At 34.5% G+C, this 27,428-nt stretch overlaps 1 protein-coding gene across 1 annotated transcript in view; it reads right to left on the bottom strand.

The window, feature by feature from the left end:
- tcerg1l (transcription elongation regulator 1 like) overlaps positions 1-25,857 on the bottom strand; it is a 96,628-nt gene extending 70,771 nt beyond the window's left edge. The window contains exons 1-5 of the mRNA XM_088916410.1: positions 25,553-25,857; positions 24,329-24,633; positions 19,589-19,735; positions 19,130-19,310; positions 6,499-6,678 (exon numbers count right to left, since the gene is read on the bottom strand). Of these exons, the coding sequence (XP_088772536.1) occupies positions 6,499-6,678; positions 19,130-19,310; positions 19,589-19,735; positions 24,329-24,598 (778 nt within the window). The 5' untranslated portion in view covers positions 24,599-24,633; positions 25,553-25,857. The remainder of the gene's footprint in view (positions 1-6,498; positions 6,679-19,129; positions 19,311-19,588; positions 19,736-24,328; positions 24,634-25,552) is intronic.
- Between the last annotated feature and the right edge of the window lie 1,571 nt (positions 25,858-27,428).

Here is a 27,428-nt window from a genome sequence, read left to right as displayed (position 1 = left end):
CCTAAACATGATTCAATAATGTGTCAAGAAAGTCTTAGAATGTAATTTAGTGTGGTCTATAAGTTTGAATATTAATATACCATAACATTTTCTTTATATGATTAAATTGACAAACTCACTGGTAGTTCAGTTTGTATCAAACATATTTAGTTAAAAAGTTACCTGTTGTTTGATTAGATAAACAGATAGTGTATACTTGGTTTAACATGTTATAACACTGCAATGTACCTGTGAACACAGAAGAATTCTTTCAAACTACTGTAGGTCCCAGCTATCACAATTCTGAGACACAATAGCCTTGAATTTTTGTTAGCTTGATATAATAATATTATCTCAATGAGACATAACTGCAAGTTAAAAAACACAAAAATACAGTACTGTACGTGGTAAGCAGTCTACTAAAAACTGTATCTGGAGGAAATGCACCACACACATATGATGAGAACATAATATAATATTGTTAAATTAATTTCAAGATGGCCCCAAGCTGAGGAAGAACAATGGTCAATTAAGTGTTGTAGCTAGCTCATAGCTTTATGTTACAAGAAGATGGGATACAGACCCTAAGAACCTTAACAGAGGAATGGAAAATAAATACTCTGAATTCTGACAGTGATCAGACTGTAAAGGCATAGTACAGTACATAGCAGAGTACAAGTAATATAATCCACACTCATTACCTTATTTTTTTTATTTAGTATTGAGGTTATTTAGATATTTTCATATATATACTACCGGTGCATCTGTTCAGAAATAACTTTCAATAATGTTGTCCTTTTGTTGTGAGAAGGTATACATAGCACCAATAAATCAAATAAATAACTATCCTGTAACCATGAGATAAGATGAATATAGAGTCAGTAAAGAATGGATGGTAATTCTTTAGAGATAATCTGCTTAAAGCTCTCATTCTATTCTTCCAACATGTAAATCAAAGTCTAGGTAAGCAGTGACCCAAATGGAAAAAAAATATATAATTCATAAAGAAAAGATTATAGTGAATCACACAAACAGGTAAAAAAGGAAGAAGAAAGAAGAAAGAGAAAATAGTATTGAAAGGCTAAAATATGTTTTTCTTAGTAAAATAAAAACAAGCAATGAGGCACTTTTACTTTTTCTTAGTAAAAGTAAAAAAATAAATAAAGAGATAGTCCTGGTAAGCTTTTAGTATGTGAAAGAGAAATGGCTAATGTATTAAATATTTCAGATGTTCACTAAGCAAGAAATCAACAACTATCCTCAGGCTGAGAAAAGACAAAGTTCTGTGTTACAAAGTATTTGCTTAGAAGAGGCAGACATGCTACAGTACTGGAGCTAGAAGCACTTTTGATACATTTCTAGGGGCTTCTGGTATTCTGCCAGTAGTACTTAAGGAAATGGGATGTTATTCATATGATTCAAGGATTCAAAATCTTTAAAGGTATTGCTAAAATCAGTGCAAATGGATTTAATCAGAATCAACAGTCAAACAGAATTGGTTTGGAGCGCACAAGTGGAAGCTATGAGGAATATTAAATTGTGAGAAAAACCACATCTCTACCAAACAGGAATATACTGAGATTCAAATGCACCAATATTTAAAACTAATGGGGTGAGTGTACTAAGGCTAATGGGTTGGCGTTGCACAGGGTCAGAATGTGAAAAGTCCCTTAACTAATTAGAGAAAATAGTTATCTTAAAAATAAATGTGAAGTATCTCAGGATTAATGGAAAGCACATAAAGTATGGCTTTTTAAAATTGTCAATTTTTTAAATTGGCTCAAATTTTAACATTTACCTTTTGATATCTAACAAAAATATATGTGCCTGTATATTTTGTTGGTATTGACATTTAAAAGTACATTATTTAGTGTGGACAGTTCCCTGTAAAATATAAGAGATGAGAAAAAATCTGAGGTTCACATGGTAATTTCCTTTGTAAAACAATATAACAATATAAATGTGCTCATCCAAGTGAGTGGATTACAACCTAAAATTAACATTTGGGTTTTGTTTACATGCTTTGAGTGGCGAGTTTATTAGGTACACTTGCCTTTTCCATGTAATTGACTGCTCAATCAGTTAAAGTATCATACAGTATGTGCAGACAGGCCTATTTCAAGCAAGTAGGCAGATATCTTAGGATTGTGTATGTGCAATTCAGAGGGAGAATTGATAGGACAAAGGATTTATGTAACATTGAATGCAGTGTGTTGTGGGTGCAAGATGCACCAGCAAGCTTGTATTAGGAACAGCAACTTGCTGGCGTTTTCACCCATGACTCGGGTGTATCAAGAATGTCCCATCACCCAAATAAAATCCAGCCAATGGTGGTCCTGTTGATGAAATGAGTCAGTAGGGACTGTAACAACTTGCACATACAGTAGTAACATTTGGGCTACAGTCAGTAAACTAACAGCTGAGTAAAACAAAATGCACAACTTGTCGTACCTTGTCATACAGATGGGGTATGGCAACTGAGTTCTACTCCTGTCAGTAAAAAGTAGAAGGTGTGGTTGCAATGGGCTACACAACAAAAACAATGGACAATGAAGGATTGTAAAAATCACCTGGTCTGATAAATCTCAGTTCCTGCTGTTTCACTCTGATGAAAGGACCAGAATATGGTGAAAACCGCATGACTCCATGGATCCATCCTCCCGGGTGTTAACAATGGAGGTTGGTAGGAGCAGTGTAATGGTCTGGGGTGTGTTTTCGTGGCACACATTGCGTCCCTTGATATGAGTAGGGCAATGTTTGAATGCCACAGGATGTTTGAACGGGTGCATCCCCTCATGGCAGTAGTGTACCCATCTGTGAATGGGCGTTTTCAAAAGGATAATGCTTAATGCCACAAGGCTAGGAAAATCCTGGGATGTTTCCAGTAACATGAGAGTGAATTGAGCTTAATGCTATGGCCTCCCCAGTCACCAGATTGCAATCCATTCAAGTATTTGTGGGATAGGATTCAACAAGCTATTTGGTGTAGAGATGCACCACCAGCTAATTTGCTACAACTATGGGACGGATTGCAGTCAACTTGGGCCAACATGCCTGTGCTGCCCTTTCAACACCTTGTTGAATCTAATCCCCGACAAATTAGTGTTGTTCTGAGGGCAAATGGGGGACCAGCTTGCTATTAGGCAGATGTACCCTATAAAGTGGCCACTCAGCATATAGCAGTAATTAAAGGCGAGCAAGGTCAAACTTTACATTAGTCACATTAATGCTTTTCTATTCAAAATCCATCTTGAAACTACAGTAGCATGACAAAGAATATAGGAAATTCTCAAGATGTGAAGGGCTGAATGTTATATTTTCCCAACTAAGCTGAGGACATACAGGAAATGAAATGTTACATTTTTACATTTTAAGATACAAGGTAATATCTGAGGACAAGGATGATGTTTTGAATCAGGTGCATTTTTGTACATATTTCATTTTAATCTAAGGATTGTATGTATGCACAGGATTGAACAAAACTTAACAGCTGCATGTCAGGATTCTTTCTGATGCTTGAAGAATTTCAAACTCATTTATATACATGGGCTTTGCACAGTTCGCGTGCTACACATGCTTTTTCCTACAATGGCAGTGCAATGCCTCAAACTGCCAATGTAATTAACTACTGCCATTCAGTATAACAGAATTAATTTCCAGTCTTTCCAACAAAACACATCTGGCCCAAGGTGTTTACTATCTATTTACAAAACAGATGGATGTTTCATAGAATAAGACAGAAGTCAATCTGCCCTCCAGGAATATCATGTTCAAACAATCCATGAGCAATCCAAAATATTCTTGAGAACCTATACATTTGAAAAGGTTTGGTATTAAGAGATGCAGGGAGTTATTGTGCCTCATCTTTACCTCTATATACAATCCTTTGAGGTCTCACAATAAAAGACAACGGGTGATCCTCACTTAGCCTGTATCTCTCAATTATTTTCCACAATTGTTTGTTATTTCTGTATGTTGAACCCAAGGATACAATATGTTCAGTACAAACCTAACAAGGTAGTGACTGAGGACTGAACGGGATCAAAGTCAAACATATGTCAAGCCTGAAAAGTCAGGTTACTGTGCAGACACATTATAAAATACATGCCTAACTGGTAATATATTCAAACATCTTAAAAGAGCAAGCGTCGTCTAAGATGGGGCAGGAACTAAAACAATCTAGCAATTCCCAAAGCTTATGTAGTCTTAGCCTGGCAGAAAAGCCATAAAACACATCTCTTATAAATTAAATTCTATTTTGGTTAACCACAACCCCACCATAAGCTATCCCAATAAAAAGAAGCATATTGAGAATTGTTTTTTTTTTCCATTAGAAATTTGTCCATGAATGTGAAATATAACTTTTCTTTTACATATAATGTATATGAGGCTGAGCATCCAAAGGATTTCATGTGCCATTGTGCCATATAGAATAAAATCAAATGACTGTGAGAATTGACCTAGTCATTTCAAATACTACCGCTTGCTTGGATAAAAGAAATAGAATTCATGTTTATTTTAAAACAGCTCTGCTTCATAGTAAAATCGTTACAACGCTAAATGGCATCTATCAGATCATATTTTAAAACTACAGGCAGTCAAATGAGAATAATCAAAATTCACATAAGCACAAAAATGTCAAAAGGTTTCAGGCTTATTTTCAAATCATATTTTTTCTAGCTCAAACCTTGTGCAAAATTGAACATTGTATTAGTATGGAATCAAATTATAATCAATGAGTTTGGAACATTACAGGCTTTACATAAGACATAACTGCAATTTGCTTCCAAAACACATGTTTTGTAAAAGGTCGTCAGTTAAAGCTGTATTTAGGGCATTAGAATAGCATTGAAATGCAGAACTGAATCATGGCTGCATTGTTTATTTAAGAAATTGAATATGCATAAAATCCTAATTAGTTTTCTGCTTGACTTCTGAATAAATTACAACTGAATATGTATTGACTGAGGTCTTGGATTCTCACTAAATTAAACAAGAGATATTATGATTTAGAAAGTGGAAATTTAATATTTTAAAATAAATGAAAACTTTTCTTTCTTTGGGTTTCTTATTTAACACAATACTTAAAATTCAGCTTTGCCTGTGTTCAATTTCTAAATATGTTTTACACATTTATAGGTTTTGGTCCATAATTGCTGGGAAGCTACCAGTGTTAATCAACAGGCAACTGGCATCCCAAGAGAAAACACCAGCGGGATTTATGTATCGTAATAGGGAAATAGTGTTATTAAAAATCACAAGCTAGTGATATTTAATTTGCCTTCCCTTCAATATACACGTCTCTCTTGTAAATATATACCTTCTTATCATTTTGACCTGCTTTGCTCTCATTTATCCCTGCATTATGTTGAGAAGAATTGCTCTATATAAAGCCTGTAAATAAATGAGAAAATACACATGCACAGCATTCTCACTAGTATATGAACTACAAGCCATTTTACTTTCAAGCCATTACTCCTAACTAAACTGGTTTTACAAAAAGAATGCCTCCACTTCAACAGGGTTACAATTCCATTTGCCTTATCTTTCAGAGAAAGAAGCTTTTGGGGTCAGGAATGTGTACAAAACCATGCAGCTTTAGACTTTCAGCAAAAGCACTCTGTGGTATTCTGTTTCTGTAATCTCTCAGAGACATGTGAGTTCTGGTAGAGGCTAATAAAGGCTAGAGGCTTTAGCAATCATAATAGATTTTTTTTGTTTTGAGTTATGATCTAAAACCCTTTGAATTAAGCGGAACAGAAAAAAAAATCCTTGTACTATATCTAATGCATTAGAGGGAGACAGGAAAACCCACAAGCTTGATAATCTCTTCTGTCTATTAAGACAGAAGTAAAAATTTAAACAAATTCAAAATAGGGAAACTACATATACTATACTTTAAATTGATTTGTAGAAAATAATTCTATATTAGCAGTATTGATTTAAAAATCCATCAACACTTCTTTAAGTTGACTGAATAGCTGGTAAAATGTCTTTATTTTCTAATTTCTCAATTTCAATTTTGATGGAAGACTTTTTACATTCTCCCTTTTGCAGATGTTTTACCATAGCTCCTTACTATACAATGTTTTGAAACACTATTACATAGTACCTGATTGTGATCAAAAGTGAAATGTCATAAAACTTGTTTTGGTATTTTTGAAATTATCTTTAACAAATTTATAATCAGTATTTCAGTACTTTACAAGTTTCACTGAGGTTATAAAAAACAATTTGTCTGCTATGCATTGTCAAAAATCTCAAAAATTCATTTTGAGATCTTTAGGTCTCAAGTTATCTTCCAGTAGACTTTAACAAAGATACCAAGAGGCCCAGCTGTCTATTTTGGCTACATTATTTGTTTTGCCAAAATTCTAGTTTCTTTGAACAACTAAACTGCTACAAATTAAACACCGTAAAAGCAGGATTTGTTATACAATAAAACCGATATTGACAGTCACTCATCATCTTATTGTTGTTTCTGAAGCCAACATGTTAGAGTTATAACGGTGTTGTTACCTGAAACAGGAGCTGACAGAATTGGGATCTTGATGGGAGAAAGCCTCAGAACGTGGAAAGGCTGAGCAGTGCTGGAAGATGGGCCCTGACATGCTTCCGATTCCACCGTCATCATAGCAGCTGCAGCCAATGCAATCCTCTTGTTGCTGCCAACGCGTTTGATAGCCACTGGACACCCTCCTACAGAAAGGAAACAAATGCAGGTTTATAATCACTCCCATCATTCTCAGGTAGCATTCAATAGTCAGGCTATAGTCCAGATGTTCTTCCAAATCACAAAGAATGCTGTTACAGGAAGAGCTCCCACAGAGATACCAATCAGGTGTTTGTAAGGACAACAGCACTGAACGCAACTGTTTGCACTGATAACATTAGCAGATCACTCAACAAAATTATTCTAGATTTCTGAACGTAGCCTAAAAATAGCCTAATTCAGACATATGCCTAATGGTGACTGGAAGTATGACATTAATGAAAACTGAATCAAATATTTGCCATCTCACAAAAAGGACATGCCAAGGCCTTTCTGTCACCGGCTGTGTGTGTGATCAGCCAGCAGTTTGGATCAAAAGTAATTTCAGAACATTACCTTGTGACACAATTGCAATACTGACCACTCTTGCCATGATGTGTCATTGGGCTTACAGAATTAGCAGGACCGTGGAAAGAATACTTTATGCAGTCTCAGCCATTTAAGTAATAGCTAAAAATAATGTACTTGAATAATAAAGGATATGTATTGTGTCAATGAGATTTTTTTTTTTAAGAGATAAGAACATTCTTGTTGCTGGATAATGAATGGGCTCCCTTTGTTCTTTGATATGAAAACTACCAACATTCTTTTAATGGTCTTTCCCTTCTTTCATCTTTTGCTGGTGTACTCCATCACAACATACTCATTCAGAATATTTTATACTACAGGAGGAGCCCCCTGAGTAATAAAAATCTTCCGTATGAAAATCTATCAAGAAAGATGCTTAGCATAGCATTTTCTCTCCACAATGCAAATGCAGTAATATAAATGAGCTTCCTAATGTACTCAGATTTGTATTGTATATGCACTTCTAAGAATATTCTATACATTTGACTGAATAGCTGATGAAATTATTCATCCATGACATTTTCTATAGAAATATGTATAGTACGTAAATATTTAAAACACAATGAACATCAATTGTAAAGAAAAAGGAAGGTTATTTAAATATTCTGATTAATGTCATTTAGGATACCAGCAAGTTATTCTCTATGTATGAAGACAATAATATTGTAACGCTTACGGCCGACAGGCACTGTGTAAGAGCCGGCGTACCAGAGCAGGTGACGTCACCGCCCTTCCCTGTGATAGCAGGACCACAGCTACTGGGCTGTGGAGAGATCTCTCTTTAGCTCACGGGGCTAGGTCGCTGCAGAGAGACGCGGAAGTCCCGGGTTCGAGCCCCGGACGGTGTGGGGCCGACCTGATGCGGCAAGGGCGCCCGCCTGAGCCCCCGTTGCGTTACATTGGTGTCAGAAGCGGGGTGGGATAGCCCTTCGCCGGGGACGGCGATTTAAGTGGGGGAGAGTGTAACGCTTACGGCCGACAGGTACTGTGTAAGAGCCGGCGTACCAGAGCAGGTGACGTCACCGCCCTTCCCTGTGATAGCAGGACTACAGCTACTGGGCTGTAGAGAGATCTCTCTTTAGCTCACGGGGCTGGGTCGCTGCAGAGAGACGCGGAAGTCCCGGGTTCGAGCCCCGGACGGTGTGGGGCCGACCTGATGCGGCAAGGGTGCCCGCCTGAGCCCCCGTTGCGTTACAATATAAATCACTGGCTGACATCACAAATAATAAATAGTTTAGACTTCAATTATTTCTAGTTATAAGCAATTTTCTTGTCTTTTTAAAAATCTACAGATAACAGAACAGTTGTTGAGGCACGGAGTCAGGCAAAGTGAAATTGAGATCACACAGGTGTTTCAATTGTCATTTTGGTACTTCATAGATAAACAGGAAGTCAAAGAATTTAACATTTAGATGGGGCAAAACAGTACACTTTATGAAAATTGGATCAGTCGTTCAAAAACCTTTTAAACCAGAACAATTTTCCATAATGCCAACATTGTTAACAACTAAAAGCTGAGACATTCCTACATTTGCAAGAAAATACATCTCAAACATGCCCAATGGGTAAATTTGAAATAAAATAATGAACCTGTGATCTGAAACTGTTGAGATGCGAAAGGAATATTTAAAAAAAAAACAGCAGTAGGGACAAGAGAAGTGGCTTAAGCTTGAGTAACAGTTATTCATAGGTCACTCCAGTTTTATTAAAAATTAAAACTAAACTCTTAGCATAAATTGTAAGAGAAATGCTACATAGCATAAATAATGTAACTCTCTTTGCTTGGTTCACTTTTCCTCTCATAGATATTTTACAGAAAGCACAAGAGAGAAATCTATCCCAAGAAAAATCTAAAAGAGCATTGCAGATTTAACAATGTTAAAACTATGTAGCTGTAACACATACTGTAGTTGTTATAACTTTTTAGTTATAACAAATTAGTGAATATACAGTAAGTGTGTCATTGACATTAAGTCAGTTTTAGAAGGGGATTTCACCTCCATTTCACAGAAGACAGCACCAGTGATAGTGCCTAATTCTCTGTCCCTGGGAGACCTGTCATTGAAATTCACCATTGTCTGGGCTGTGGTGCTGCATGGCCCTGAAGTTGCCTATGAGTACTGTAATTGTGATCAAAATCCCAGAAAGAACAGAACTATTACATTGGTGTCTTGACTTGGATAACAGACATTCATGCCTAGCAGTCACTAAGATTGCTATGGAGAAGTAAGGATTTTGAGGAGGAGATTGTTACAGAGCTCAATCAGTAAAAAGCTTGCTGGATAAGGTGATGTCACTGCCTTGAAAACACAGGTAGTACTGAAATCTCATGTGGTGAGAGAGCCAGTCTTTTAGTGCAGCAGAGTTCACCACTGCTGGGAAATTGGAGTTGTGTGGCAAAGATCAAATCCTGGCTGGTGCAGAGCTGAAGATAATGTGAACATTTGACTTGTACATGTTCAGCTAATCTGAAAACAAGTAATCACAGACTCTGTAGTAGGGATAACAATTCGGGTCCTTTATGATTTTTTTGCTATGAACCCATTGTTTTTCTGTATCCTCAATGTGATCTAAATTAATGATATTCAGACATTGAAATCTCATTTGTGATACATTGAGAGCATTTTTCATAACGATAGTAGTACTTTTAGTGTACAAACTCAGTTTAAGAGGACAGTTCTGTTTCTTTTTGTCCATCTTAGACTAGGTTTTGAAGGTTACTTTTTCGGATTATTAGATAGGGTTTTGGTGAAATGTTATTTTTAAATTCAGTTGTTAGTACCACCTTTCAGTCATTATAAGAACATTTCTCCGTCTGGGGTGGAGAAGCAGGAATATACTTATGTTTGGTCTGACTTTTGTCATGCTGTCCTTGTTGGTGCTCTTAGTTACAGAAAGGACAAGGTTTAGCTAATTATCTTCTGACAAAAAATCTCCTAATAATAATCTGAGAAAACTACATTGCTTTATGCTTACATATACAATCTAATTATAATTATGATGCTTTTAGGATGTAAAATGGTATGAAACCATACAATATCAGAGACTTCATATTTAACTACACCAAATCAAGACTATGTTCAATGGGTTTTAGCTTTCTGCAGTAATGAAGCATGATTGTACAACTTTAATCCAAAGGTAAACAGAGACTAGAGTTTTAACTGTTCTTATATATTTTAGTTCTATAATTAAAAATATTTACTTTTAATAGTACCAAATTTATGGCTATCATTAATGTGGGTTTAAATTACATGAATGAAGAACAAAAAGTAATCTAGTTATATGGGGACACGGTCACTAGAATGGAACTGTCCACTGCTGATGTACTTCTGAAACAGTACAATGAAAAGCTCATACTGATTATTGTTTAGCCATCTATTTCTTTGATTTTCACCAATAAGACTTCTTTCTATTTCCGCATTCAAGACTTCAGAACTGTCTTCACTTTTTGTTCACTGCAGTACGTGTAATGAAAAACTGACCTTGCACAACACTGTTCTTTTTTTTTTACTGTTATACTGGTTTATACTGTTACTGCTTTTTACTGTTATGCTATTTTGTTAAATATATTTTCGTAAATAGGGTTGCCATTTTAAGAATGTTGAAGGTCTTTGTTTATATAGAGAATTGGATCAACAGAACCTGTTGTAAGAAAAGCTTTCCCATGCTGATCTGCACGAAAACTAAAGCTTGCCTTAGAGGGAACACTTTCTTTGAAACTAAGGGAACAGATTAGTCTCCGTACATTTACCAGTTATTGGCATGTCATTCTGAAATGGCAGCTGTACTAAATTCACAACTAGGCTCTAATGTGGAAGTCAGAGAGATAAGACAAGGCTAAAAGAGTGCAAATAAAACAGTTCCAATAAATAAACATTCATATTATTCAAAAGATCATTGCTTTTATTAATTCTCTACCTGCTTCTGTTATTAAAATTATTGGTGTTCTGCAAGTTGCAAGTTAAGATTGTCGTTTGCTCAAAACTTCTAATTAGAAAAACATTATTTTTTGGGAAAAGTGTGTTGAAAATATTTTGGATATGCCACAACTATAAAATAACAGATATTTTCATGAAATATACATGGACAGCAATGCACCCAGGAGATGTCTGAGGTAGGACTGTGACTACAAACATCCAGCATATATTATAGATAAAAATATCTATACAGGATTGAATTTGATTAAATATACATTACAAATATACTATATAAATTTGATGCTAATACCAAAACAATGTTACTGTAACTGTATATATTTTTCTGATTATTATAAAACAAGCTGCATCTTTTAGCTTTATCCGTAAACAATAACAGATAATATTTAAAAGACATCAATTGAGGACAAAGCCAGATAAACTAAATGTCATTTGTCCCATTATACAATTTTTCTTACTCCCTATGTTATTTTTTATACTGTACTTTGAGGCTCCACAAAGAGACTGATTAGAGTTTGTATTTTGTAAAAGTGCATAATGTACTGTAGGTATATTTACTTTACAAACTAAAAGAAAATCAGAACCTTCAATTATTTTGAGGAATACCACCTACTGTATCAATTTGTTAATATTATTTTGCTTTTAATTGCACTTAATATACAGTAAATGAGAACAGGTATCATTCCTCATTCCAATGTTTTAGAACACACTTAAAACAGATTTTCATAACTTATCTTAAATTAAATCTTGATTGGCCTTTAGTTATTTATAAATTATTTAAGTGGTTTTGTGCAGTGAATAAAGGCATCTACAGTATGAATTGCCTTATAAGAGCACGGAATTTTAGAATCAATACAAAGATAATCGATTATTTGCTTGATCATTAATCTCTTATATAATCCTTTGAGTTTCTCAGACAAAATGCTAAATGTTTCACTTTCTGTTTTCATGACACCATAAATTGTTTAAGGATATTAAACCTGCTGGAATCTCACTTTGAAGACAGTTAAGAGCCAGAACAATTGAAGTTAAACGAAATGTAGTTCTTTTGCTCCATCAAAGCCAATCATGTCAAATAATTAATGTAATCAAATATATATTTTTATAAGCACAGTGTGACAGCTTTAAAGATTTGTAGTCTTATCTAAAATAAAAACTGCTTTTCATTATGATTCTGATTGACTTTATATAACTCAAAGTTATATTCAGTCTTCTTCTGATCTTTGTATAGCTTTATTGCTGAGTTGTCCTGAAAGCTCCTTGGTCATCATGGTTGAATCTTTGAAATGCACTATTGGACTGAGGGACCTCACAGAGGCCACTCAACTAATTGTGTGAAGGCCAATCCCAGGCTGTGTTGGAAGCTGGCTCTGGCTTATAAAAAGCAGAAAAGCAGGCATTTGAACTAATGAAGTGCTGAAGGGATTTACAGTATGATTGCCTCAGCTCATACCTGATTAGAATGTCTGACACAAGCAAAGGCTGTAGAAATCACACAATCTTAGATGCTTAAGTGATTAGTAGAAATTTACTTATTCATTTTACAGCCAGTTTTTGTGTATTCTTATTGTTGTAATTGCTTCTACTATTAATCTAGTTTTTACTTAATTGACTTCAGTTGTTCCTTCTTTTTAAATGTCAGGTTCTCAATCTAATCCTAATGGAGCCTGAAAATGTGCACACAACATACAGTACAACTGCTGTTTCATGAGCTTTATTATCAGTGTCTTTAATATAAGCAATATAAGACTACAAGAATGTCATAACATTTGACAAGAGGATGTCATTAGGCCTATTTAGCTTGTTTTATGTGGCTATGTAATATAAAGATTTGATAGTCGTTTCTTTAAAAAAGTCATGGTATCATCTTCTACAACATGGCTGAGAAATGTGTTCCATACTCCACCATTTGAACGAAAACTCTTGTTCTCAGACTTAAATGTCCTTCCCTTTATTTTCCGTTTGTGTTCTCCCCTTCATATTGTACTGCTGAATAAGGGTACCCTTCTAGTTTAATACTGTTTAATACTTACTGTAGCTGACTGAAAATTAATGTTTAGTTGCACAGTTATATAAACTGTAGCCATTTTCTTTCATATGCAATGAAATCACTGCTGTAGTTATGTTTAAGACACTGTTACTGTTCAGTAGATCAGTCTCCTGTTGGGCCCACACTTTGTGGTGCTGTTTAAAAGTGCTTATTTTTTAGCTCGGTGATTTTGTAGCTCAGTGTAGGATGAATTCATCTACAACCACAAGTTTACAGTCATGTTAACACGATATTATTCAGAAATACCTACATTTTTTGTTATTGCAATTTTTGCCTGGCAATCTATGACCCACTTCTGAAAATACTTAGTTTAACCACAATCATATTTTACACTTACTTTTGAAGAATGGATGGTAGCAGGTGTTTATATAGGCTTATATTGCACTGTTATAAGACTTTAATAATACTAGGCTAAAAAGACCTTTATTTTTGTTAATTTATCACAACGGTAGCTGTGGGATAAAAATGACTTGTAGATTTGAAAAACTTAACTATTCTGTTGATTAAATTCTACAGTAATATATGAAAACCAATAGGTAAAATGATGAGAAGAATGTGTCCTAGTGTGTAATAGCTTCAGTTTTTGTCATGTATATTGATTATTATTGCTTAACCTGACATCATCAAAACAAAGAGGTGCAGTGATGCAAAACAAATCAGTATATATCCTACTAGAGAGAACACTGAAGGTCACTCATTCAAAGCAAATTCCACAGATAAGGGTAGTTTATAGCTTAGATTATAGATGTCATTTTCCAAAGGATCTCAAATTGTACTGAAAGTTTTTTTTTTTAATTTTCCAACAGCATTCTTTAAATCTCTGAAGCAGCCCATTTAACACAATATAGACTAAATGTGACATATAAAAATACAAGAAAAATAAGCATTCATTCTGGAAATGTTACACAATTTTGTGTATAATTGTGTAATAAATATTTTATATAATAAAATATAAATCCAAACTATTAGCCATGAAAACAAAATATTTAAAATATAATTAAGCATATATTAAACATATTTTACTGGTACCTTGAAATTTAAAGAGTTTACAAATAATAATAGTAATTTGAAATTATACTAAAATTGTATATTATTTTATATTTAATACAGTGTCCTCTGATTCTTTGTCCCTGATGAACAAGAAAGATTTACAGACTTTTCTTCATTTGAAAAATCTAAAAATGTTATATGTCATACAGTATGTTGAACTTAATATCATTGCACAGTGTCAAGTTCTATTTGTCATAATTACAGTCACATGTATTCACACCGCTGTAGTTAATCATTTGTAAATCCTCTTCTGGGGGGGATTACACTGAGTAGACACCTTTTGTAATGTGCTATGAGGGTCCTGGAACTTCAGAGGGGGCATTTATGAACATTTCTCCATGTAGATTTACTTTAAATCCTTCAGACCCTTTAGTTTGCATTAATGAACTGCCAACTTCACTTAGAATGGCAAATGTCCAGTTAGATTGAGGTATGCAAATTGAGATGGCCAGATAAGAACATATATTTATGTGCAGTAAACCATTCCTTTGTGAACCTAGACATACTGTATACATTTGATAATTGTCATATTGCAATGTCCATTTTCTGCCAAATCTGAGTTTCTTGGCAGAAGGAACCAGGTGCCTGTCTAAAACATCCTAGTAGAGTTGCGTTCATGATTTCCACTATCTTGACAAGGGCTCCAGGATCTGCAGATGCATAACAACCCCACAACATTATAAACGCATTTTCTCATTATGAACATCATTTTGATGCCAGATATGAGGCTGATTGTCATGCCCTCTACTAGAGGGCGATCCTTCTCTGTCCTGTTCCTAGTTTCCAGGTGCTTTACTTGTTCTTCCGGTGTGTCTTGTTGTCTGAGGCCAAATATTTCCATGTCTCCCTATCCTCTGCACTCGGCATTGGGATCGGTTGTCGAGAGGCTTGCCTCACCAGGTCACCCCACGTCGGCTACCTGAGGGCTTATGTTTCGTCCCCGACTCCCCCTGATACTTTGAGCCTGATACTCCGTTCCTGCCGCTACACTTAGGGTCTTCCTGTTCTGCTGGTCTCTCCACAGCTAGCCTTCGGCTTCCGAGACACTGATGAGCATATCCGAAAATTGCAATTTTCATTTAATCATTTCAAATGTCATTCAGATTATGTTTGGCAAGTTTCAGTTGTCTCTTTTTATGATTCCTTCTCAGAAGAGGCTTTTTCCTTGCAATCCAGCTATGAAGGCCATATTTATGCAGGCAGCTTTGAATGGTAGTTTTCAATTCTTTGTTCCCTGAAGATGCCATTATATATTGCAGATCTTAAACTGTTGTCTTTGGATTTATGGGTGCTGGAGGTGCGATACCAGATTAACACTGATACGTTTTCAAAAAACTTGCCATTTCAATAACATACTTTGGTATTAAATTTAAGTTTCATTAAAAATAAGGTACACAACAAGGGTTGCAAATGAGAGACAATCATTTGGTACATCTTGGTTAGTATGTTAGTACTGTAAATGCTTGCCATTTGTCAATGGAGACATTAATCACTTGGTCTGGAAGCCTACTCCAGATACCACATTTTTGTCTAAAAGACATTCTCAACTGTCCATCCTAAATGATTTGGTTTGCAGTTTTAACCATGTGTTCCTTGTTTCACAAGTGAATATGAAATAGTTCCTAGAGTTGATCCTATCTATACCCTTTAGGATTTTATATACTCGGATCAAATATCCTGTCTCTCTCTTGTTTTAGACAAGAGATTTAGGTACTTTAACCTGTCCATATACTGTACGTATGACAATCCCCTGAAATCAGGAATCATTCTTATTGCTCTTCTTTGAACTCTTACTTAGACTACAATATCCTTTCTGTGATTCAGTGATCTAAGTGGAACACTTCTAAATGAAATCATGATAGTGTATTGTAAAGCTTGAGCATAACTTGCCTTAATTTAAAGTTCCACAATTTCTGCTACAGTATATACCCCTGGCATTATGTTTGCCTTTTTCTTTCCAACACTGACACAATGACATAAAAGAATCTACATTTACACATAAATCCCTTGTATGTGTACTGTATCTCCCAGACGCTGTGTACTGTATGTTCAGTGCATCGTGCAAATTTCTACTTCCTGTGTGCATCACTTTCAATGTTGAATTTCATTTGACAAGTGTCTTTCCAATCTTTTGTTTTGTCTAAGCTTTTCTGTAATTCCCTTGGTGCCTTTTCTGTTTGTCACTCCACTATTTTTGTATCCTCTGCAAATTCAGAAAAGTATAAGAGAATCTAAATCATTTACACAGCCTGAGAAGAGCAATGACACTGAAATGAATCTTTGTGACACATTACAGCTTACCAGAGAATTTAAGACAATCCACTGCTACTTGTTTGTTAACCAGTTTTTGATTCATACAGTTAGGTTATATGGTGTATGGTACTTTGGATTTAATGTTAACCTATTATGGGAATTTCCTGAAAATATAAATGTATCATGTCAGTTGGCCATAGTGGTATCAACTGTCCTTGCTGCATGTTTCAAGAAGTCACTGTCCTAAATTATATATGCATCAAGAGCTAAAGAAAAAGTCAACTTCAAAGCTGTAAAAATATACTCTTCAATCAGCTGATAGAACTCAGTGGATTGATTTGTGTTCTGTGAAAATGCCTTGCTCCAGATGTTCACAAGACAATATACAGTATTCAGTATTAAATATACAGTATTAAATATACAGATTATACAGTATACAGTATTAAATCAGAGAACATGTTAGGGCTGTTAAGATTAAAGATCTCTCCAAGCCCATTGTTTCCCATTTCATTTCTGATGGCCATGACCACTCTAAACTCTCCATCTGTGTTCTCAAAGACGGTTTTCCGAACTCATACATCAGAAAGACTATAGAAACCAAAATTATCCTGCAGCTAGGATCACACCTTCCCCCTTCTCTTAACGACAGACTAATTTTCTTCTAAATTTTCTCCATTCATTGGAGGTTTCATTTCACATCTCTCTACACCTATTCTGACTTCACACCTCTTGATTGGCCTCTCTTTCTGTCCCCTGCTCCCGCCTCTCACTCCTCCTCTCTCCCAGCCTTTGTTCTCCCGCTACATTACCTTTGCTTACTGCCTTGTCTTTCTCACACCTGAAGAAGGCTCCAAGGCCGAAATGTTGTATTCTTTTTTTCAGCATGGAATAAACCTATTACTTGTTCCTTTACAGTATTAAATATGCTGAAATACTGTATAAATATTATGAGATTCTATTTAATTTATATTATAATATATTTATAATATATACTTTCGGGATATGGTTGTATACAGTAAATATATACAGAATAATGCAAAGGGGTAAAGGGATTTATTTCAGAATGTCTCAACTCAGTGGGTTATCTGACCAGCTTCGTGAGTCATAGCCAGCTTCTCCACTGAGAATCCCAACAGTGGATACAACTGTGGGTATGTACCCTACTATGGTGTTACTTATTTTATACATATCCAAGAATTTTTTTTTGCAAGTTCATCTATAGTTTTACAGTACAAAAGGCAGAGTGAGTGGTGAAACAGTAAAGCAAAATTAAAAAGCTATGACTTATCAAAGCAGACTAGCTCAGTTTTATTTCAATACCAATGCACCACAAGTCACACTATACTGCATCTTTAAAAATGTATGATGTCTTCTTGTGCTGAATGAAAATAACATTTCACAGGCATTAAAACGCATATTTTTATAATTTCATTTGAAAGTGAAAGTCCTTTTTCAGATTGATATGCTCATTTGTGGCCATCTATTCAGCAAATGGCCTGAGGGGATAGTTTCTAAAAGTGCTTAGAATGCCCCTGGTTTTATGAGAAGAAAAGAAGCAAAGTAAATCCTGTGAAGACTCTGTTACATACACCTTGCAGACAGTTAAATGAATATCACAGCTATCTCAGGCTCGAATTTTATTTTTTTCCCCTAGTTTCCGCCTTGAACCATGGTACAAATGGGTTCAGATCAAAGCCTTACTGATGAAGTTTCCATAGCAATGTCACTTACTATGTTGGTGGGGTCTTGAGTTCCACACGGAATTAATAAGAATCTCTGAGTTTAGTTATTCTAACATTTCTTGATAAGGTATTCTCTTATTTAGTCTCTTTACTTAGTATTTTGCCTTCTACTGTTAAGACCTAACTATACTTACATGTGAAATATAAATGTAGAATATTAATGAAAGAACTACAGGAAATCTCATTTTTTTATTAATTGAGGTCTTAAGATTTTCATATATATTGTCATTTGCTAACCTTGGTCATTGAAAAAGTTGGGAGGGCTGAAACTTGTTCCCTTTTTATTAATAGGAGGAGGAATTCAACTGGTCTGTAAGTCCCTGAACTCTAAATTCTACCACTACAGATCTATTGCCCATAGACAGTAGATGCTGACCAGAAACATTTACCATTTGGTATCAGTACAGTAGTTAACAACTAAATCAATTTCAGACAGAGCTTTTAATACTAATAATAAAATGTCAGTAGAATGCTGTGTACCAGCAGACTTCCGAGGTCTGTGTCTGTAAGAGAATGGTAACCTCTGATTCAGGGTTTCCACACTGGGAACAAAACAAGTAGAAATAACAGATTATTATGCTCAAGGTAACAAAACCAACAGAAACTATACCGAGAGGCCTTAAATGAAACCAATGAGTACTGAAATTAACGGCACTTGTTGTGTTTTTAATGCCCCTTAGTTGACACTAATTAAAAGGATTTCCAGCACTAGTTTCATTTACTGTATATTTTCTGATTTGTCTTGAGTTAATGAATTAGATTGCTAATGTTTCTGCTGAAGGACAAAAACACAGGAAATAATTTACAGTATCTGAGATTTCCAAGGAATCCTTAAACATATTTGTGTCAGTCATTACCTTTTCACTTTATTTCTGTTGAAGATTCAATTTTAAGAACAGATCCTAATACAAAATTGAAGGAGAGCATCTGATAAATAGAGCCCCATTTTACAAGGCGTCAGCTTGTAAACTTGTTACATGTAATAAATTTTAACACTAACCTGATATAGGCTGAGGTGATACAAGTAGTGTATGAAAATTCCTTGAGGCAGCAGCTGGCCTAGATATACTCATTGCCACTTGATTTGTCATCAGCAGTGGTTTTTCATGCCTCTGGAAAATTCTCACTTCTTCAGGATTTATCCATGTTGTATCCATAGCAAGGGCATTATTTAAGTAAATCTGAAATACAGTTAAATATTTCAATATAATTTCTTCACAATGAATCTGCGATTATACTACATGTGTTAGACTTATCAGTCTTTGCAATTCCAAATCTAAAGTTTTCATTTAGCTTTCTATTAGCTATATACAGTACATTTATTATAACACATTCAAGAAATATTCCTGTTTTTTATAAAGTGATCATTTAGTAGCCAGTGCTGAAATTAAGCAAAAGTATATCGTATATATTATTAAAAGATGACTGATCCTTGCATACTATCATTACTCTTTAATACCTTGTAATCTGGTGTCCTTTTTTCTACCCATCTTTTCCCCAAATGAGGGGGCAGCACTGAGGTGTAAACATGAGGGATAATGGGAAGCAAATCCACATTTGTCGAAGGTTGGAATCCCACAACATGATGTCGAGAGGGCATGTCCCACTGAAAGTAACAGGGAAAAATATAATGACAGCATTTTGAACTAGAAAGAAATTAGATACAAAATAAACAGAGGTCACTTACAGTATGTACTGTAACTGCTACCTCAGGCTTCTACCAAAAATATGTGGATTTTTTATGACTAAAACCTTTTTATCCTACTCAACACATTACAACAAATCACCCTTAATTTTCCCACCCTTAATTAACACATCAATATTTCAATTAATCATTTTAAAGAAAGCAGATATAAACAATATCAAGGAGATAAGAATTACACATGTTATTAGACTTCTCACTAATGATAATGAAGGATTGTAACATGCTTTGTTAATAGTTTTATAGCTGGTAATATAAATCAAAACTATAATTCTTTAATTTAAAACATGGAAACTTGAATATGATGACAATATAAACAAATATTATTGTTTTTGACCATAAAAGCCATAAACATCACCATTTTAATCCCTAATTTTCTAAGACATTAGGAAAGGTTTTTATGGCCATACAGAAAAGATCATATTTATAATAAAAACTGATGTAGTTGTATATTTATGAGACAGGTTTAACTGGTTGCATGAACCATTCAGATGGTCCTTCTTCACTAAAATTCCCAAAAAAATTTTTTTACTGGTTGGAAACTGAATTGATTGAATGTATCAATGACAGAACAAGTAATAAACATTAAGAATGATATAAAATGACAGAAAAAGATTATTTTTTAAAAAACATAGATATAGCCAGATAAATTAGCAGTCTTTTCAATCAAACTGTATTAATATAAATATCAAATTAAAACAATACAAGCAGTTTTACTTTGCGAAAATGAAAGATCTAACCTACTTTCAATTACAGAATCCATATGCTGTTAATTTCAAATGCAATCAATTTTAAAAAGTGCTTTTAGCTAATTCTTATCCATGACTGATGATAAATATTCACATTGTCTCTAGTGTATTGAGTTTCTCTTAGTTTTACTCTGCTGATACAGTGACTGAATTTATAAACACGTTTTCCATATGGTACTGTTGCAAGCCTGTCAGCTCTGTTCAGCTCCTCTCTTTGAAACATCATTACTGTTGTTGTCAAGACATGAAAACTCCTATTAAGTATGTTTCTTCAGAAGATGCATTTCTGAATGGCACTGAAAATAACTAAGGTAGCCCTATCTCAGTCAATGTGGCTTAACATGAAACAATGGATGTTTCACGATCATAAGCGGTTACATCATTTGGATGGAAAAGTGACTATTAGGCTTTTAGAATACAAGGAGTATGTGCTCTTTGTAAGTATGTTAAGCTACTGATATGCAGTGCCCTTTCTGAAATAGTAACAAAACACATCACACATCACATCACAACACAATGATGAAATGGATAAAATGTCTTAGAAATCTACAAACTGTCATACTGTAATCTAAACAGCTTTGCACAGAGTCATATTTATCATAATTAAGTTCTGAAAACATGAGGGTCACAATTTATTCATGCCCTTGTAATTAGTATTTTCCATCTGGCATAGAATAAACTGGCAAGATGCCTTCTGTGGCATGCAGTAAGGTTCTGGCACTTCTGATGGGAAATTTTCAACCATTTCTCCAGGAAGAACAATGATGGAGTTTTAATAATGCATGCTCAATCAGACTTGAGTTCTAGAGCTTGAGATTGCTAGTCAAGAACATTTATTTATTGTGCAGTTAACTACCCCTTTGTTAACTATACTCTGGATCATTTTGACCATGTTTGACCTTCTTGGCAGAGAAACCAGGTTTTTGGCCAAAATGTGCTGGTACTGTACATTCTCCTGTCTTGACAAGGGCTCCAGAACAATAGGTACAATAGGTACAAAACAACCCTGAAACATAATACTGTATAGCAACAACATTATTCCACAGTGGGTATGAAGATTTTCATAACATGAGCTTCACCATTGCTTCACCTTCACAAAGGCCTTCACTACATGGCATCACATTGGTTAACAAACATCACCACATTCATTCAGGGGACATTGAATGGCTGTTTGCGACCCTTTGTATCCTGAATAAGCTAGTTTGTGCTGAAAATCTTCAGCTTCTGCCTTTGGATTTATAGTTTCTCCCAAACTACCTGTTTCACAACCCATGGTGACAACATACCCTTCCTGGCAAGGATGTAACTATATCAGTCTCCATAAATCTCATTGTAATTGACACTACAGTAGAAAGTAGTAGAGTTACCTTTTTGTGTTTTTACAATCATCCCCCATACAGTATATATGACTTTGAAGGGGTATCAATAAAACTGCAGGCCAGTGTGAATTATATTTTCTTCCAATCTATATGGAAAAGTAATATAAAGATGTATATACACAGACTATAGTTTACATATATATATAGAAAAATAATTTAAAAATGGCCAAATAACATACAGTATATATGGTAATGCTTCTGGATATATTTTGACATTTAAATTTAAATTATGTCATTATTTGAATCTACAGTATTTGTCATATTTTGTCAGTGAATTACGTGAAGTACTTGTCAAAGTGTGCCTTCAGAATATTTTTAAAACTAAAGGAAAGACTGGTTTAGATTTTATATATATACAGTATGCGTATTTCATTATATCATCAAATATATGTCATAGTATTGAAGGCTACAACTTTTATATATACTTCCTTATGTTCTTTACATATTTCCATGTAAACTCAGAGATGATAAAAAGAGAAAATCAATATACTGTACCAGTCACTGGCTTGATATTTTTTTCTTTCTCTAAATTTCTTCACCAATCTAGTACATACCAGCTGACATTTAAGTACAAAGCAGATAGGTAATAGCATGAAATGTCTTGTTAATAAATATCATAACATATTTTTATTTTAAATAAAAAATTGATCTGTCAAAATGATTGCTGAAGGAGAAATTTTTAGCTAGTATAACTAGGCGATAATACTATTTGGCATCAAGCAATTATTAGACAGTGTGTTGTGGTAGATAACATTCTGAATAGACTTGTAATATGCATAACTCATTTCAGGCTCTCTATGGCAAGCCACATTACTATTTTACAATACTGTACTTCCTATTAATTTAGAGCTATTGTGTTCATATCAATAAATCAAGATATCTTTAAACAATTTGCAGATATAAATTAATACATCTTTGTTGAAAGAAAATGTAATATGTAATTATATAAAATAAGATCAGATGTCAAATGTCAACATGTTTGAAAATGAAACACTTATATTAAAAAAAACAGTTGTTAATAGATGCAGGGTTATCAATAACCAAAGAGTTGTTAAATGTTAATAGGAAGACTTCAAAGTAAACAGGAAGTCATTCAAGATACACTTGAGACTAATTTTAAATACCTACTGTAAAATGAACAAGAAGTAATTTCAAATTATTTTTAAATATACATTTCATTTTAAGATAACTTCATTCATAATAATTTTGATATATCTTAGTATTGAGTTAATCTGAAATGATGTAAACATACATAAAATTCAAAAGATAATGAATAAAGGATAACAAAATCTTTTAAGATGTTATTAAATTTAATTGGGGATATCATTCAATAATCTTGTCATATAAAAATGTTTTAAACTGGAGCAAATCTGCTTTGAATTACAGTTTTTATTTTTAATTACACCTTCATTTAACAATAAAATAACATTCAGAAAGATTGTAAGTCAATTAACTTTACTTCAAAAGAATAAGCCATACGGTTTCCTGTAAAAGTGCATTTGTAACAGTAAATTGACAGTAGGTGTTAAAAATACAGATTGCATAGCATAAAGGCATATTTTTTTCTAATAGTTGATGCAAACAAATACATTAACTGGAGACAATTCTAATGGCATCAATTTGTTGATGCATTATGGTGTTACAGCAGGTTATGTGCTATAAAGTGCTTTGTCTCTGACCATGGTGTTATATTACATAACTAACACAATATATGACTTGGCAGGGAAATCTCTAGCTTCTGAGGATACTTGCTACTAATACTCAATTACACCCCTCGCCTCTTGTGTTATTATATTCAGTTTTTTGTTTAGAGAAATTCTGTAGAATATAAAAGGAAATTATATTGCATTATATTCTTGTATTAACAATTTTCTTTTAATTATTGGACTAATACAGTAACTAAGCATATATATATACAGTATATATGTGCTCTCACTTGCCGGATTAAAAACAGTGCTGCGTTTCACTTTCACCTTAAATTTGGCACAAAAAAGCCGGTTAAATCTGGACTACAGTATATTGCAGTGAACGCCTCTAGTGGTAAAAAGGGCGCCATGACAAACTACTGTATTTGCAGGCTATACATTGCGTGCTGCATTAGACTTTCAAAAGACTAACTATATAGGAATTAAATAATTCTGAAACTGCATGTCAGTGTGTGTACACCGTCACTGTATCCATGTACTAATTCATTATAATAAAAAACTTCAAACTCGATGATGTTTGAAGAGTAGTCTCATGGCATATTTATAGTGTAAGCACGTTTGCTTGTGTGTGCGTACTGGGGGCACCATCTCATTCAAGAATATCAGAAAAGTAGGAAAATAATTTACAGACACAAAGTTGGTGATCATCACAGACCTCCGTACCTGAACGTTTGGCAAATGGAACTGATGAACAGCCGGTTCTGGTGCAGAGGGCATCCGTATCAAAGGCAGAAAAGGGTCACAGGGAAGTTGCCAGCCAGTTACAGCTCGCAGCAGCGGAGGTGGGTGCGGAGAAGACACTAAGAGTGGAGGTGGAGCACCCCCTATCCTGTAAAGCCCAGAAGCGGCTGGGATCATCCAAATCCACGGAGGGGGCTCTCCATTCATCTGCCAGAGCTGTGGTTGTCCTTTTAATCTTGGTATAGGAATCATTCTACATTCTATACCCAATGGATTCAGTGGGTAGCCTTTAAGGGACATTAGCAAACAAGATATAAAACAAGCAAACGTGTGGCCAAACAGCTACAGATATTACAATATATAATTAAGAATATCATTAAACGTGTAATGATAAACATAACAACTGCAAGGGTAACGTATAGTAAAATTGCTTAAGAGTTTTAAGAAGCATTAACAAAATTATTTGAACTAAAAATAACGAAAAGGCTAGTTTCAACCTCACATAATTGTTTATAAAAGTACTGTACAGTATACACAGATTACTTTTGATTTACTCGCTTCAAAATTAATGTGCTAATTATCTGATACATGTGTGCTTGCTTGTTCTTTTTATCGAGAGGTCATAAACTTAATGCTGATCATGTTATCTGGAAATAGCTTGCTTGTAACCAGCTATGGTTGATTTTCGTTACGAAGACACTGCAGTCACGCAACATGGTAAAAACATAAACTCGCTCTAAAGACACGTGGAACACATTAACTGCAGGTATTCCTTAAGTGTCGGATGTGTTCAGGGGCTTCTTTTAAAGCTCTCCCCAGACGGACTCTTTTGGAACAGCTAATCAATATCATTTCGCATAATTCAAAAAATCCTTTTTCGTCCTGACAATTTCAGTTACATAAAATCAAATAAAGATCTGTATTATTTGGAAATGGGCTTTTTTCCCAATCCAAATAGAAAACAAATAAAACCTTATCCCACCTTTACTCTGCAGCCGTGGCGATCCCTTTCAAACGCATTAACATTTAAAATACTGTATTGTGAAACAAACGATACAAAGAATACTCTTCTGTTACACATGAAATGACTTATGAATACCAAGTATCATCAAAAGGCGTATATAGAATATTTAGGGAAACTTCATGTAAAGTTGTTCTAAAACCACTGCTTTTGTTTAACACTATGTATACATAGTATAAACTCACCTCAGATGTGGTTCATGAAATGCCAAGAGCAGGTATCTTTACTGGTCCATCATATATGCTTAGTTCCCCATGAAATGGGAACCGCTGAATTACCTCGAATATCCAAGAATCGTCCTTTGAATTTAATGTGTATTCAATTCCCAGCGCATTCAGGAATGACAGAAAATTAAAGTGCTTATACAGAAAACTGAAGCTGCACGTTTTCCAAATACATCCATGAAAATATCCTCGGCGAAGCCTGCTGTTTTTTTTTCTTAACTGCGCTCTACAGCTATCCAGCAAAGGAGATGCTCGGAGACTGTCACTGATTTAGTGATGATAAACCACAGATCTCTCACTCCCCATTTCAGCCTCTCTGATCTCCTCCCTGCTAAAGGAACGCCACCTCTCATACAAGATCGCTCTTCACATTTGATATTAAAAAACAAAAATCTGAAAATATGATACACAATAACGACTTATCTCCGTTTCGACTTCCTGTACTGTTTCATTTGTACAATGCTTTACTGTTCTAAACATTTTAAAATAAATATACGTTGTTGTTGCTTTTGTTTTGTATAATCCAAACTAAAATCACGACGTTTTATAAACATGAAACCTTCCGCTACCTACTCAGCAATGAAAAACAGCAACTGCTCACATCAACCTACCTCAGCCTGTACCGGCTGGAGCGCTATGTATGTAATACAGTACGTGCTCTTTGGCGTATAAAACTCGTTGATTAGTTTCGAATTATATACAGAATCTTGAGTTCTTTGAGAATTACCTTCAGTAGAAATTGAAATTGTCGTATGATATATTTGGAGAGTGTGTCTTCCATTGATAAAAATACAGATGAGAACATTTTACTGTTTTCTAAATGACTTTTTTTTCTAAACGTTAAAAGAAACTGCGATTCAATGCTGACATGAAAAACCATTAATTTAACATTTCATATCGAAGTGCCAATCAAACTCACCATTACGCTATTGTCAGTCACCTTAACTAGTCAATCTTTTAATCAAACACCACATTAACTAATTGCCTACGTACAGCACATATACTGGTTTGTTTACACGTTTATATTATTTAAATCTTGACAGATTCCGAATGTGAGTGAAGTATTATATTTTTCTTACCAGTAGAGGGAACATCAGAACTGTTATACACAAACACAGCTTTTTCCTATGCCAACTAAAAAGCATATATATTAAATAATGGAATGATTTTTCTGTTGAGCGTCTAATCATTGTTAATTATTTGTGAATATAACATAAATTCCTAACGAGGTACGTTCTTAAATCAGTGTGTAACTACAGTATGTACAGTAACTGGAATGAATATTATTTCTGCTGCCCCTTTCTCCCCTCTCAGTGAGCTAGGGGTTGAAGAAACTCAAGCAGGGGTATTTGTAATGTTCTTTGCAAAAATGATTCATCCCATATCCGTTTTTACCCAACGAAAAGATATCTTAGAAATATGTGTTTTGTTTAACTCTTTCCCATGTACCCATTACAAATATAGTCATACATTAATGAAAAACGCATGATTTTATAAACTTGTGTAACTTTCACAGATGATAAACAGCATTCTTCAACAATGCCAATGATACTGTATGTCCTCAGGCCTTACTGTATATAAAAATATCTGACTTCACTAATCCGTTCTGTAAATTAATAATCCAGACATAAATATCTTACATTTTTAAAACTGTAGTCCGCACCATCTCTTCATTTTGTTCACTATTCAACTAATTTACTATAATATTGTAGGCAATTTGTATGTGTTATATCTTCTGATGAAAGAGTTCAGAAGCAAAAAATCAGGTAAGGGCTCAAAAATCGTGACCAGTAGTAGCTAAATGCTAGCATAACAGCATTCAATATTACAAGAAAAG

Source organism: Atractosteus spatula, chromosome 5 (assembly GCF_055471065.1).
Source record: "Atractosteus spatula isolate fAtrSpa1 chromosome 5, fAtrSpa1.hap1, whole genome shotgun sequence".
NCBI lineage: Eukaryota > Metazoa > Chordata > Actinopteri > Semionotiformes > Lepisosteidae > Atractosteus > Atractosteus spatula.
The sequence above is the reverse complement of the archived record's forward strand: the minus strand, read 5'-3'. Positions and strand labels throughout refer to the sequence as shown.